This window comes from Cebus imitator, unplaced genomic scaffold (genome assembly GCF_001604975.1).
Source record: "Cebus imitator isolate Cc_AM_T3 unplaced genomic scaffold, Cebus_imitator-1.0 Scaffold98, whole genome shotgun sequence".
Lineage (NCBI taxonomy): Eukaryota > Metazoa > Chordata > Mammalia > Primates > Cebidae > Cebus > Cebus imitator.
Window position 1 is genome coordinate 6,364,267 of NW_016107413.1, and position 17,001 is coordinate 6,381,267.

The 17,001-nt window shown below is 32.8% G+C and overlaps 1 protein-coding gene across 6 annotated transcripts in view; it reads right to left on the reverse strand.

Annotated features, from left to right (window-relative positions):
• The window catches only part of RUNDC3B (RUN domain containing 3B), a 174,385-nt gene that overhangs the window by 153,384 nt on the left and 4,000 nt on the right, over nucleotides 1–17,001 (reverse strand). For all 6 annotated transcript variants that reach the window (XM_017536497.1, XM_017536494.1, XM_017536496.1 and 3 more), the window contains exon 2: nucleotides 425–540. In XM_017536497.1, coding sequence (XP_017391986.1) covers nucleotides 425–540 — 116 coding nt within the window. The remainder of the gene's footprint in view (nucleotides 1–424; nucleotides 541–17,001) is intronic.

The following is a 17,001-nucleotide window of genomic DNA, read 5'->3' on the forward strand; positions in this document are numbered from 1 at the left end:
TTAACCTACTATCTGCTAAAACATTTTCAAAGATACCTACATTTAAGAAAGTATATGCTAAACAAATAAACATAATAACTGGAATGCTTCTTTGTAAATTGATTAAAATACTATCTAGTAACCTTTGGGATGGGCTTGCAATTTAAAATTTTATTTTAATTACTTATGGAAAGTCACTTTTCTCCTTGTATGTGGCAATTAACACAACATTTTCAATGCATCCAAGAAATAGGTGTAAATCTGCGAACTGAGATTCTTTTCTAGTGACACAGGCCAAAATATTTGAAATTCTGATATCAGGTTTATGTTTCTCACATTGTAGAATGTTAGCTATCTAAATCACATAGACTGTATGATTTCTAAAATTTCAAGCTTATTATAAAGACAGCTGGTAGGAGAATAAATAGTATATTAGTGCTATTACCTTTTAGCCGGTGGCTTAAAATCTGTTCCAAAATAGCTGCAAAATTGTTAAATTCAGGAGAGGAATCATCAATTGTCTCAAAGCAAGACCGATCAATCAGGGTCTTCACAGAAAACCTATGAAAAAAAGATTATTGTTGCTTTTAGGCAGAGTTGATTCATTCCCTAAGTATGAAAAAAATGGGAGGAAGGCAATTTGGGGAAGAATTGTAAAAATATTTTATAAGATTATAAATTCTAAAAACCCCATTTACTCAAATTGACTCTGTAAATAGAAATTTTTACACAAAGAGAAGTCTTTTTATTTACATATTTCCTACCAGCTCTGGTCAGAATGTTTAACTTCACATGTTGATACCTAATCCCTAGTGCATTACTATTAAGGGTTAGAGCCTTTGGGAGGTGATTTCTTTTTTTTTTTTTTTAAGATATTTTAGTTCTCCAAATTTGTTATTTATCAGGAGTGACTGAAATAAAAAATATAATTGAGTCCCATCATCATCATCATGGCTTTAAGAGAAAACTGGTCAGATGAATATTATTGCTTCCCATTTTCAACCAGTAAATAGTTGCCACAGATAAATTGACAGCCAGGAGTCTGCGAGAATGCTCAAGATACATTGTATAATACGACATGCCTGTTCACAGGGGGAAAATTCCCAGGAAATAATTGATGCAGTAACATGTAAGAAATTTGAACTTCAGACTCAAATGCATTTGAGAGTTTTTGAGCACAAAATAGAATAAAATATGTTGTGAGCATCAATGAGAAGTATATATCTGTATCAGTCTGTTCTCACATACCCGAGACTGAGCAATTTATAAAGGAAAGAGGTTTAATTGACTCGCAGTTCCACATGGCTGGGGAGGCTTTACAATCATGGCAGAAAATGAAGGAAGAGTAAGGGTTGTCTTACATGGCAGCAGGCAAAAAAGCATATGCAGGGGAATTCCCCTTTTAAACTATCAAATCTTGTAAGACTTATTCATTACAAGAATAGCATGGGAAAGGCCCACCCCCATGATTCAATTACCTACCCTGGGTCCCTCCCAAGAAACATGGGAATTATGGGAGCTACAATTCAAGATGAGATTTGGATGGGTTCACAGACAAACCATTTCAACATCCAAAGTTTTTATGAGCTTATAAATATGAAAACCTGCAAATCTGTAAAGTGTGCTATAGTTTTCCTTATCAGAATGTCCTTTGTCTCTATTTTTGACTGTCAAAAACCACGTATTTTCCAACTCTCAACTACTCAAATGTCACCTTTTCAATGGAGAATTCGCCACCTGCATATACCTAGCACAAACTAACATCTTATTTGTATTAATTTCCCTTAAGAGGCAATTCCAATTTATCTTAACTGCTTTCGTTTTTGTTGTCTATCTCTGTCTTATTAGATCACAAATCCTTCAAGGCAGAAACATGCTTTCTGAAGTTTGTATCTCCCTCACCACCTAGGACAATGCCTTGAACATTGTACTTAGTAGGTACCTGTTGATTTATCTGTAAGCTCTATTTTGAAAGAATGACAAATAAATGTTTAAATGTTCTTTCATGGCAAGACCCAACCTATGGTTTATGAGTTTTAACATGCATAGATTCATATAACCACCATCAAAATCAGGATACAAAACAGTCTGTCACCTCAAACAACCCTCTCATGCTCTTTTAGTCACATCCTATAAAGCATGGTATATGAATGCCTAAGACAGTGGGGAATCAAAAAGATAAGCAGAGCTGTTAAATAATTAGAAATAAAAACTATAAAGGAGATAAAAGAATACAAACTGTTTTTAGGTTTTTGTCTTGATATTTATGCTATTCAATCAGGACAGAAAATACAGGAGACAGGCATAAAGAGAAATATAGAAAGATTTGTTTATATTGGTTATATCTATACTTATCATACTAGAAATTAAACTAAAATATTTTAAATACAGGCAGTCCTCACTTAGCACAGTGGCACAGGACCATAACAGTAACTCTGCAAGTTGAAACCATGCAAAATAATCTTTACAATTAGCGAAACAACTATAATTGTCCTGTGGCCTTTATAAATTTTTGTCAAAACATTAAAAACTTTCTTACAGCCAGTTATAATATATAGGGAAATGAAAATAGTAAAACATTTATTTAGTACACTGTACTTTATAACATTAAAAACATTGAGAATTCAAGTGTTTGCTTCTTTGTAAGAAACCTATGAAGAGTAGTCTGAACAATGCTTGCCTCATTCTTCTCATTGTATAACCTAAGATACAGAGTAAGCCTCTTTTTTGTGTTTTGACAAACTGCCATATTTCTTGAACCAGCTTCCAACATGTTTTCCTTTACACTTCCAGTAGTGTGAAATACCTCTGAGAAGCCCTTTAATGTGAAGTGCTCTGTTAGCGTCACTTCCTCTGGGACATTTTCATCCTTTCTGCCACAAGTACTTTCCTCATTTTTACATCAACATTTGCCTCCATTAAGTTCCCTTGGCTGCATATCTAGATTCTCTTAAACAGGAGAAATGTGCACATTCCCATGAACAACGACTTCTTCTGTTAACTGCATTTATATTCATGCAAATCTCATTTTGCACATTATCATTTTCCAAGTCTTTTCTGTACTTTCATCTCTGCAAGTTGGCCAGTTCACTCTTTTTGATTATCCACTTTCAGATGCATAGGAACCAATCCTACATAGACATTGAAAGAAGTGTTATTATTGGTGTGTGATTATGATGTGTATTTGTTAGTTACGTTGTCGCTTGTGGACTAAAGAGCTGGTGGCAAAATGTGTATTTTACGCAACTACTCACAGCTGAATTACAGTGGTAATTCAAACTGAAGCCATGTTATTATAGGAGTGACGTTATTTAACTAAATTATGAAATACCAGAACCATGCAAAGTAAGGACTACCTGTATTTTTTACTAATTATACACAAAACAAATTCATCACATGTTGCATAAAAATATATTTTTATGAAAATTATATTTTCCAAAAGAAAAATGTAGCAAGAATAGCACTGTTTACATGTTTGCAAATATCTTTAATGTGCTTAATAGAAGCAATTAGATTCTATTACTGCTTTTGCAATCTGTTATAATAGCCCACATTATGTAGCTTCTGGAAAACTCCAGCATACAGTTGTTAGAGAATAGGAATTTTTAATAAAAAAGACAAAGAAAACAACAACAACAAAAGAGAATGAGAATTTTAAAAGGCAAATAATGTCTTAGAATTGTTAAGAAAATAATTTTAAACTTGTGGACCTCTAAAAGTATCTGGGTGCAGAAGTACACTTCCAAAAATGCCACCCTATGGCATTCTTGCTGTGTAATGAAATAACTCTCCTATGAAACTAGAATGATCCAAATTATATATCATTATATATCTTTGAGATAATTGAGAACATCATTGCTCAAATAATTTTCAGTCTTGGATCTGATGAATAACCCTGATTGGGAAATGCTGAGATAGATTAATATTTGACTACATGACTACATATTCTTATCTACAACAGCAACTGGAGCTCAGTGGAGTAAGTTATCACGCAATGACAGGAAATAACATATATGAAGTAACACTGATAAAGTTAGTTTCTTGTACCTAAAGGATAGTAAAGTTAGACAAATGCCAGATGTAACGCATAGTAAATGGATAGAAACAAAAGGATAAAGAGAAACCAGATTTAAAAGGGACTTGAAAGCTTTTATTTCCTATGTCCATTTCAGTGACAATGCATGAGAATAATGCTGCTAATCCTTGGCAAACTTTTAATATGAATAAATAAATACAATGTGTAGGAAAAGGAAATGAGAAATGTTTCTAAAATGAATAAACACAAAGCACACAATCTCCACGTCCCTATTTAACCTGAATAGAAGGAAATTTTTAAATGTTTTTCTCTAATCTTTATTCAGTAGAATGGAATAAGAAAGCTAACTCTGCAACCACATTCCTCAAGGAAGGAATAACCTACTGCTTTTAAATATTACGCCATTTAAGATAGTATGTCCATAAAATAAATTGAAATTTATATTTGAGAACAAAACTAACAAAGTGCTTAATTCATAAAAAAAAATCTAGGTTAGAACTCAGTTTCCACCTTTAACAGTCTGATAAGATTTTAGTCACTATTATTCTCCAGGAATAACACTAAATTACCCAACACATTATTTACTTTGTAAAATGTAGTGAGAAGAAAAAGCCATGGCTATTAGCACATATATTTTTGTATCATCAAGAGACATATACGGATCAATCAGTAGTCAACAAAATACACAAACATTTTCTACATTACCGGTAGGTTATATTACTACAGAAGATACCATCTGCATCATAAAAACATAAGGTGGCAAACCTCAGAGCACTAAATTACTATAAACTCAACACCTGACTAAAAACTAAAACAAAAGCAAAGTTTAAATATCCCAAAGCATATATCCTTAGACACAATTTCTATGATTTTCAAGCAAAAAGATTTTTAAGGGTGAGAAGGCATTACAAAAATTTCTATTATATCTAAGTCAGTAATGAAGAAAAATAATGTTCTCCAGTTTTGCTTCATTGTACTTATCCTGCTCTCCTCCCTCTAACACAACCCAAAATTTCAGAAGACAAATCAGTCCCTTAAAGTCTATGCTTCACTTTCAGCTAACCAACTCTTCCCACTCAACACTCACTTCTCTAAAATCATATAGCTAGTCATGAGTATATGCCAAAGTAATGAGAATATGCCCTCCATAATACAGTAGCTAAGATGTGCTATAAAAATCAAACTTGTAAAAAGAATTTTAATATAGCTAAGAAATATCACACAGATGCTGAGCTATTTCCTGATAATGATGACATTAATATTAGTCATCTATTTCCTGAAAAGGACTGATTTTTAAATAATGAAATGACAATTTGATGAATGCCTAAAAATATCAAATCAAATCTAAGTAAAGCCTTTACATAAGAATTAAAAATCAAAAGTTTACATAAAAGAGACTTAAATTAAGATTTTGAAATGCTGTTTTGAAAATGTCTCTATTTAAAAAGATTCTCTTTCCCACCTTCAAAGTCCAAGGAAATTTTTGTTAGCTTAGAAATAAGAAAGAATGATTGTGACTAAAACCTTTTCACCTCAGAAGGCATGAACTACTTTTTTCCCTTTGTTAACATAGCAAGAGAAATGAGGTAGTTACCAAAACTATGTTTAAAAGATACTAATTACACCCACATTACATTAATTCCCTCCATAGTTCATAGACTTGTAACATAATTTTAAATAAAAATAATTAAAAATTTTTAAATGTGAGGACAAATAATTTTCTTAAATGTCTATAGTTTTTATTGGAAAGAAATTATTTTTATAGTAAAATTCATCTTTAATACTTAATGTTTTGCATTTATAATATATGTATATCCATATATACATAGAGAGAATAAGTAGGAAAAATGTTATATTCATATTCCTTTTCAACAAGCATATATTATTTGTTTGTTTATCAAATATGCTTCAGAAAAAAAAATGTTCAAATACTATAGGTTTTCTTACCTATACTATGTTATATCCCTTTACATGGAATTATATCTGATGATAACTAAAGTATATGAAAACATCTAGAATCATCACATTTGAAAACTTAAAAGGGCTTGCAAAGGTTAAAGTCATTAATAAGAGTGATATTTTTAATAGAACGTAAATATCCAAAATATGAGACAAAGAATTCTCCACTATTTCACACCAAATTTACAATATTCCTTATTATACGCCATTGCTGCTAGTAGTTGCTAACAAAGGGGTGAGGCAACTATCCTCTGCCATTAAAATAATAGTCAACATCAATGATCAACAGGGAGATGGCTTCCAAGAGATACAACACAATCCACATCAAACATAATATAAGTAGTGACTACAATTGATAATAAGCACAATACCCAGAGATATCTGTTCACTGGAAGACCTATTTCCTCTTTTACATTTTACATCAGAAACACAAGATAATTTTTCAGAATCAACAATTTGCAGGTCGAGGCATGGTGGCTCACACCTGTAATCTCAGCACTTTGGGAGGCCAAAACAGGTAGATCACCTGAGGTCAGGAGTTTGAGATCAGCCTGGCCAACATGGTGAAACCCCATCTCTACTAAAAATACAGAGGTTAGCCAGGTGTGGTGGCACATGCCTGTAGTCCAAGCTACTTGGAATGCTGAGGCAGGAGAATCGCTTGAACCTAGGAGGCAGATGATGTTGCAGTGAGCCGAGATAGTGTCACCATACTCCAGCCTGGGTGAAAGAGTGGGAAAACAAAAACAAAACCAAAAACAATTTGCCTTCTTTTTCCAAATATTATGCATGTTAAGAATTCTCAAACATCATGTGTATTTTCCTCTTTATTTTCTAATATAATTTTAATCTATTTAAAAGATTTTATAATGAGAAAAAATACCTTTCACATACCGGTTAAGCAGGGGTCTATAGACTGTCGTCCACAGGCCTAATCCAACTAGTTCCCTGTTTTTGTAAATAAACTTTTATTGGAACTAAAAAAGTTGCAACCATTGTCCCTGAAATTTGTACCCTGAAACATGAAACTCTCTTTGTGATATTTTATTGCCTCAAAAAATTTTACCCAGTGTAAAAATCCACTTAAAAATAAAGGAAGAAAGCAGGGCCAGGTGTGGTGGCTCAAACCTGTAATCCTAACACTTTGCAAAGTCAAGACCACAGGATGGCTTGAGGTCAGGAGTTGGAGCAACAAAGCGAGAACCCCATCTCTATAAAGAAATTTAAAAGTTAGCCAGGTTTGGTGGAAAGAGGCTGTTATTCTAAGCAACTCTGAAGTCTGAGGCAAGAGGATAACTTGAGCCACGGAATTTAACTGTGGGCTATGGTCATACAGCCTATGTAACAGAGCAAGACCCTGTCTCTAAAAAAAGAAAATTTTAAAAATTAAATAAAGAGACAGATGTGTATTTAAAATATTTTCTCCATCTGTACTGTCAAAATTTATTTTAAAAGAGAATTGTTAATCTAGACACTTAAGAATGGAAATACTATATTATTAACATGTTTTATTGCTATACAAGCAGACTGATGACAGCAGATTGCCCAACATAAAAATTAATGTTAGAAGCACAATCTTAAAAAATGACAAAGTTTTCTAAAAAGATTCATCTAAAATTAGTAAGCTATCAAACCAAAAAAACTTCCCATCTTAAAATAAATTGGTTCAATTTCATATCAAAGAACTTCCAATTAAGATTATTTTAATAAAGAACACTTTATATACTTGAATCACATATCCCTTGGGAATCCAACTGTTCTTTATCCAAGGGCAGATGAAAATATTCAAATAGATTACTTTAACAGAAGTGAGCTTGCTAGTAAGCTAAACATTCAAAGCAGCAATAGAATAATATGAAGAACAGAAAAAAAAATAACATCCAGTCCTTATGGTTTATCAACACGAGAATGCTAAGAAAATAAAAGTTCCCAGTTTCTGTCTATGACTCAAATGCAAACACACACATGAATTAGATTCAGCTGACTTGTATCACTGCTAATCAAAACAGCATAATATTAAAAAAAAAAAAAAAAAAAAAAAAAAAAACATAGGTTTTGAAACCAGATATATTTGGGTTTGAATTCTGGCAATGTTAGCCTTAACTATAAAATAAATCTAATTTAAATAAAAATTTGTGATCAAAGCTGAATCTAATATATTTCCTCCAAAAGGATATTGCCCATGTATAAATAAAATAAATATATTTTCTTATCATGTTAGATATAGATGTTTTATGGTTGATTTATTAAAATTTTAAATTGTTTTTAATATTAATTTTGAGATTAGACCTGAAATACAACAGAAGATTTGTTTTTATAAATACTAAGATTTAAAAATCACAAAATCTAATGTTAAATATGAATCTTTGGAGGATATTGCTTTCCTAACCTCTTCTAAAGACAATCACCATCACTGGAGATAACAGACAATAAATCATTTTACTTAGCCAAAACAACAAAATGTGTGTATTACATCCATTTCCTGTCTTTTATAAAATATTTTTAAAACAATATTGGAGGACTTTTTTGGAATGTGCATTCTAGTGTCAGAGTGAGAAAGGAGTGCAGGGAAGAAGAGCTCTTTCATTTAGTACACGTTCAGCTATTAGCCTGCTTTTGGTAAACAGTAGTTACTGTGATTATTTACCGTCTCCCCAAAATCAGAGTGCATTTGTTGTTTTGGCTTGCTGGAGGAAGGGTGCTAGAAAATAAACCAAAACTAAGTTGAAAACCCTGAAAGGCCAGGAGCAAATTCTAAGACTAACCACAGTTAAAACCCGGCCTGGATTCAACACAGTCCCTGACTGCATGAAAGCAATCAGCTACTACTCTGTCTTCTGGAGGAAAATGAACACTAGCAAAGCAAAGTGGGCATTAACCTACACTATTGGCCATGAGCACTAGCAAGCTGTTCGTCATATCTTTCTAAAATTAAGTTTACTCCACTGTGGTCTTTTTCTATTTTATACTATATTTTCATGAATACTTTGACACATAAGGGTGAGCATGATAGTACTAAAAGAACAGCAAAATATTAAAGAAAGAACTTAATATTATGGGACATTCGGTAACATTCTGGATGTGACAAAAGATAGGAATACATGACAACGAAAGGAGTAAGAGAAAAAACAGATCATAAAAGTAGATATAAAAATAATTCTAAATTCTAAATTAATAAGAACTTTAAGATAAATGTGATTAATATGTTCAAAAGACTAGAGGAAACAAAGGACATAGGTAAAAATATAGGTTTTTAAAATCAGAGGGTTAGAGTCTATTTAAAAAGAATCAAATAAAAATTCTAGAACTACCTGAAATTAAAAACTCATTCAATGGATTAAACAGTAGAATAGACACAGCATAATTAGTGAACTAGAAAAAGAAGTCAACAGAAAACATACAAGCTGAAGCATAAAGAGAAACAAGAATAGAAACCATGGGTAAGAATATGAATGAAGTGAAGCTTGGTAAAGTTTAACATAATGTAATTGGAGTGTAAGAAGATAACGGGGACACATGTGGTGCCTCATGCCTGTCATCCCAATGCTTTCAGAGGGTGATGCATGAGGACTGCCTGAGGCCAGCAGTTCAAGACCAGCCTGGGCAACACGGTGAGATCCCATATCTACAATTTTTTTTTTTTTAAATTAGCTGGGTGTGGTGGTACATGTCTGCAGTCCTAGCTACTCAGAGGCTGAGGTTCACTGCAACCCAGGATTTCAGGGCTGGAGTGAGCCACTGAACTCGAGCCTGGGCAACACAGCAAGACTTCATCTCTAAAAAATAAAATGTAAAAAGAAGAAAATAACTAAAATTTATCCAAAACTAATGAAGTGAAAATGGAAAGAGTAAATATGTAGACATACATAAATGTGTATTTCCTAAATATCTATTGAAAAATAGGGTAATAATGTTGTAAGATTTAAAATATATATATACACACACTTACACACACACACACACATATGTATGTTTTAGGATGGGGGGGAATAAATGGTTCTAACACTATTGGAGAAGCAGTAAAAGTTACAATTGCATTAGACTGTAACAAATCAAGGATAACTGCCAAAAGAATAGAAATATGTATAAACATATTAAAAGAAATGGACTATATGACTAACAAGTTCACAAGTAAAAAACTGAAATCATGGAATAAATGGAACTATAAAAATGTTAATATTTAAGAGGTAAGAAAAGAGAAAAAAAGCAAACATACAATGAACAGTAAGATATCTATAAATCCAAATATAATAGTAATAACGTTAATTAAAATGGGCTAAATACTCTAAAAGACTAAAATTATCAGACTAGATGAAATGCAAAATTCAATCCTATCTTACCTACAAGGACAGTCTAAATATAAGACCCCAGAAAGAGAAAATGTGAAAGTAAAAGATGGAAAAAGAGACATCATATGAACATCAACTAAAAAAAAGCTATTATAACTATATTAATAGCAGATAAAACAGACTTTAAAGCAGTAGCATTACTAGAGATAATGAGGGACATTTCATGATGACAAATGAATCAAACTACTAGGAAGAGATCACAATTTTAAATCTCCATAAAACTAGTAATAAAACAAAATATTTATAGTAAAAATGACAAAACTAAAGGGAGAAACTGACGAATCCACAGTCATACATGTAGACCTTAACACATCTCTCTCAATACCAGATAGTATACAAAAGAAAAGTAAGACTACAGAGAATATGAACAAGGCAATTAAAACACTAGACTTAACTGACATAAAAATCATGCAATCAACAATCACAGAATACACATTATTTCCAAATGGATATAAAATATATGTTGAAATCAACCATATGTTGCATCATAAAGCAAGCATCAACACATTTCAAAAGCTTGAATCTTTCAAAATATGTTCTCTGCACAATAGGTTACAAATCTACAAATAAAAGATAACTAAAAAACTTTCAACTGTTTGAAAGTTAAACAATAGAGTTTTAAATAATATGAGTCAACAGAAAAAATTAATAAAGTCATAACACAAGTCAACACAGAAAATTAACAAAGTCAATTTGTCCTTTGCTGGTTCTTTGAAAAAGTTGATAAAATCCATACATGCCTAGGAAAATAAATGGGGAAAATGGAGATTACAGTACCAAGAAAGAAAAATGAGAAATCAGTACAGATTTTTCCAACAGTAAAAAGACATTAAGAGGATATTATGAAAAGTAGGTTTTTCTTAAACCTATAAATTTAACAATAGAAATGAAATAGGTATATTCCTTGAAAAACCCCCTGAAACTGATACCAGAAGACACAGGAAGTCTGAATTGTTCAGTATTTATTAAATGAATTGAATCTGTTACCAAATGATTTCCCACAAAGACAATTTGTGGTTCATATTGCTTCCCTGGTGGATTCTTCCAAATGTTTAAGAAAGAAATAATATCAATCTTACACAAACTGTTCTACAGAACAGAGGAAAAAAACAAACAAACAAAAAAACGACTTCCCAACTTGTTTTATAAAGCCAGATAACCTTAATGACAAAACCAGACAAGAACACTATAAGAAAGGACAATTACATAGCAATCTCCAGCATGAGCAAATATGCAAAAATCCCAAACAAAATATTAACTCCCTGAATGCAAAGATATGTCAAAAATATAATACATCACAACTGATTGCTTTTTTATTCGAGTGGTTTAACATGCAAAAGTTAATAAAATTCACTACAAAAACAATAAAAGGGAAAAATCATGTTTATCTTGAAAGACAAAAACCATTTAGTAATACAATTATCAGTATCCATTTATGATAAAAATTCTCAGCAATTTAGAAATAGAAGGAAACTAAGAAAAACCTACTCCAAACATCCTACTTAATAATGAAATTTTGAACGTTTTCTGTGACACTCCATTAGTGGCCCTAGCCAGTACAGTAAGACAAGAAAGAAAAGCCATAAAGATCGAAAAAGGAAGAAATAAAATAAGCAGACGACATGACTGTGCACTCAGAAAAAAATGTTTTAACTTCAAAAAATCTGTTAGAATTAATAAAGGAATCTGGTAAGACTGCCAGATATAAGACCAGTGTTTTAAAACGTCAAGTTTATATACCAACAACTACAAGAACATGAAAAGTTTTGAATTATTTCAGTTACAATATAAAAATATATCAAATATGCAAGAACAAATCTAATAAGAGATGCATAATACCTATATATGCAAAACTATATTATTGAGAAAAATTCCAAAACATTTAAATATATCAAGAAATATATATGCTCATGGGTTGCATATAAATCTTAATAAAGATAGCTTTCCTGAAACTGATTTATAGTATCAGTGCAAGCTTAATAAAAATCCCAGAAAAAAATTTTAGGAGAAATTGACAAGTTGATTTTAAAATTTAGTTTGCAAAAGGCCAAGAATAGCCAAGATAATCTTGAAAAATAAAGCTAGAAAGCTTATATTACTAAACATCAAGATAAAGTTATAGTTATTAAGTCACTACAATATTAGCTCAGGATAGACAAATAGACTACTGGAGAAAAGAAATTCTAGAAACAAACCACCAATGATCAGTCACCTAAGATAAGCGTAGTACATTAGGGTAGTGGAGAAAGTATGGTTGATGTAGTTTGGCTCTGTCCCCACCCAAATCTCATCTTCAATTGTAGTTCCTATAGTACCCACAAATTGTGAGAGGGAGCTGATGGGAGGTAAGGTAAATCATGGAGATGGTTTCCCCCATGCTATTCTCATGGTAGTAAGTAAGTTCTGACAAGAACAGATGGTTATATAAGGGGCTTCTTCCTTCACTTTGTTCTCATGTTCTCAATCTTCTCTCTCCTGACACCTCGTGAAGAAGGACATGTTTGCTTCCCCTTACACCATGATTGTAAGTTTCCTGAGGCCTCTCCACCCCTGTGGAACTGTGAGTCAATTAAACCTCTTTCCTTCAGTCTTGGGTATGTCCTTAAAGCAGCATGAGAAGGGACTAATACAATGGTCTTTCCAATAAATGGTTCTAGGTCAGTTGATTTTTCTTAAATCAATATTTAAGAAAATCAATATTTAATCTTGAACCCTATTCTTCACACCATAAATAAAAATAAACTACAGATGGCTTATTGATATAAATGTAAAAATAAAACAACAAAGTTTTAGAAGAAAAAAGAATATTTTCATTACTTTGGAGTAGGCTGGCTTCTTAAGCCCATTACAAAAAGCATTAACCATGAAGGAAATTTACGGACCATTTTATAACCAGAAATTTCTGTTCATCAAAACATACCACAGAGTGGAAAATAAAGCCACCAAATGGAAGATATTTGCATTACATATATCCAACAAAAGATTCCCACACAGAAGGTACAAAGAACTACACATCCAAAAAACAAACAAAAAGCAAAGACTCCAGTTGTTAAGTGACTTGAATTGACAGTTCACAAAATAAAATCTCCAAATGGCCTACAGACTTATGGGAAAGTGCTTGACTTCATTAGACATCAAGGAAATGCAAACTAAAGCCATATGACACCCCAACAAACATACAAGAGTGGCTAAAATGAAAGAAAATTTCAAGCATTAGTGAAGATATAGAACTGGAACTCCTACACACACTGCTCACTAGTATGAGTGTTAGCACAACTCCTTTTGAAAACTTTTGTATCTACTGAAGCTGAATATCTGCATGCATGCTATATGACTCAGCAATTCCACTCCAAGCTAATGACCTGACAGAAAAATGTATACATTGTCACCAACATAAGTATCTATGAATTAAATTAGTAGTAGCCAAAAAATAGAAACAACTCAAATGTCAATCAGTGACAGAATGGGAAAACTGTGGTATATTCATTCAATGGACTAAGATACAGCAATGAAAATGAACACACTACAGTAACATTAAACAAAAAAGATGAACCTAACAAACATGATGTTGAACAAATAAGCTAAACACAAAAAAGGACATACTGTATTATTCCATTCATTTAAAATATTTAAAAAGGCAAAACTAAACAATGATGCTAAAAACCAGGAGTATAGTTTCCCTTAATACTGGTATTAACTACAAGAAAACAGGAGGAGGTCTTGATATTTGAACAGTTCTTTCTCTTGACCTGGGTGCTAGCTACAACATTGTGCCCTACCACAAAAAATTAATTGAGCTGCATACTCACTCTATGTGTGCTTTTCTGTATGGAAAGTATAAGTCAATAAAAATTTTATTAAAAGTATAGGGCATAGTAGAGCTAGAAATAAGGCTAAAAGCATGATCATTATGTTCTACATATCTCGTACATTTTGACCTCAGACTTGACACTAAGATTTCTAACAGATGCATGGGAAAAAGATACGGTTGTCAGTTATACATTCATTTATGTTTATTAGATATAAATAAATCAAATGTTTAAAAATACAAAAAATCCGTTGGCACTAAAGACAGAGATTTCTCACAGAAGTCTTCACAGAAAAAGAAGCCCCTCTTGACATAATAATCTCCTTGACAATAACTTCAAGACTCTCTGTAGCTGCTTCTTATGATGGCCTTCAATGCAGACTGATGGAATCTTTCCAATATACAACTGGTTAAAAGCAATTGGGGACAGAAGAGTGTGGAGCAATGCAGTCTACATACCCAATACTCCCTGATGCCTTGGACTGACCCAGGGATATATTTTATAAACCTGTAAGAGGGAATAGAAGAGTGGGTAAGCTTCAAACATTCCCCCTTGAATATCATCTCTCAACTGAAATTTTGACAATTATCAAGCAGCAGCAGCAGCAAAGTTAAAATAAATACTCCCTAGTAAAGGACTAGGGGATAACTAGTCTCTGTTGTTTATTAATATGAACGCAGTTGGGTTGGGGGAAGAGATAATGACCTTTTGTGAATGCTGAAATGTCTACTCTAGAACTAGTAGTTGAAAAGAGGATCATCCTACTTCCATTGTGAACATCTACTGATTAGGGCATGAAAAATCCTTAGAAATATTTAATAATACTGAACCTGCTTCTAAGGTATATAACTAATTTGAATTCAAACCCAAAGTTCTACCACATATAAAATGACTAAAAGAGCTTTTGCCAAAAATATTATAATCACTATAGCCAAAGTATAAATAGTGTTTTGAGGTATACTCAAGCAAACAGTAATAACAAAAGTGAATCACTAGATTTAAAGTTCTTTTTTCTTGAGATGGAGTCTCACTCTTTTGCCCAGGCTGGAGTGAAGTGGCATGATCTTGGCTCACTGCAACTTCCAGCCCCCAGGTTCAAGCAATTCTCCTGCTTCAGCCTCCCGAGCTGCTGGAATTACAGGTGTCTGCCACCAACCCAGCTAATTTTTATATTTTTAGCAGAGATGGGGTGTCACCATGTTGGCCAGGCTGGTCTCAAACTCCTGACCTCAGGTGATCCGCCTGCGTTGGCCTCCCAAAGTGCTAGGATTACAGACGTGAGCCACTGCGCCCAGCCAATAGATTTAAAGCTCTTTAAAAGATTATGCTGTGGTTTGTATATGGTTGGCTTGCCCCCACCAAAAGACATGCTGAAATTTGATCCCCAATGTGGTGGTGTTGGGAGGTGGTGCCTAGCCTAGTGGAAAGTGTTTAGGTAATCATGGGATGGATACCTCATGAATGGCTTAGTGCTGATCTCCCACTAGTGAGCCAGTTCTCACTCTAGCAAGACTGGATTGGTCTCAAGGGAGAATGAATCAGTTCCTAGAAGAGTAGATTGTTATAAAACGAGAATGCCCCTTGGGTTTGGTTCCTCTTCACATCTGCCTGCTTCCCCTTTGACTCTCTCCACCATGTTTTGATGCAGGACAAAAGCCCTCACCAGAAGCCCAGCAGATATGAGGGCATGGTTCTTGTATAACCTACAGAACCATGAGCTAAATAAACCTCTTTTCTTTATAAACTACTCAGCCTCAGGTATGCCTTTATAGCAACACAAAACAGGCTAAGACAGATTATATTGTCTTTAGTATTCAATAATATTTCACATATCTGCATTTCTCCCACAAAGTTCAAGCATAGAATAGACAGTTTTTCTGATTAGTTAGCAACCAGAATGTTAAGAAGTTCAGGGTCCTAAAGCTCACTAACTTAACTCAGGCCTCTGGGTGCTTTTTTTTTTTTTTTTAAATAAACATTTGATAAGTTTAGTTATATGCTTTCCTAGCTCACAACCAATTATAATCTGCAAGTCAGAATGGAAAGTACAAAGAAAAAATGCTAGAAATAGAAAGAGTTGTAAGAAATAAGTTGGTAGGAAGAAACAGAAGAATGCAAAAGCTCAAAGAACTTCAAACACATAATCTTCTGGGGCCATTTAACTGAAAGCTTTACATGCCACAAGAGTCTCCTAGGGCAACCACTGCACAGTGGGCATATTCATAGAGGCAGATTCAGAATAAAGTCATCAATAAGGATTACATTATTCTATGCATAGTCTTTTTCAAGAAGGCAGAGAGACACGTAATCTTTTTTAAAAGCAATTCATGCAAAATATTGTAAATCTGTGTTGTGGATCAAATTTGCACACTTAAATAATAAATTTCAGTTATACAAAACCTGCATTACAAAATAAATGCTGAGTAAAGCATTACAGTTGATGGAAGGATTTTAAGCTTAACTCAAATATTAGTTACATAGAAAATATAAGCTTCTAATTCCCTGACTGAAAACTGAGGTTCTCATGTAATTTGAAATAATATGAGTTCTGAAATAATATCATGACCTATAGAAAACTAAGACTATGCATATGCTATTAAAAATACCTGAATTGTGAAATCATCATTTATCTCTACCTTCCTTATCACATGACTCCTTACATCCCTCTTATTAGTCCTTCCTAGACACAAAACAGGAAAATTATGACTTTGCATGGGAAGTTTCTCTTAAAGTATGGCACAAAAGTTTGATAGGTGTTGTTCTGAAATGTTTATATGTGTATATTTTTAATGTGTATATTTTAATAATTTGCTCATAAGACATTAAGCCATAGAAAGAGAATTTAGATTTTAATTCTCTGCCAACAAAA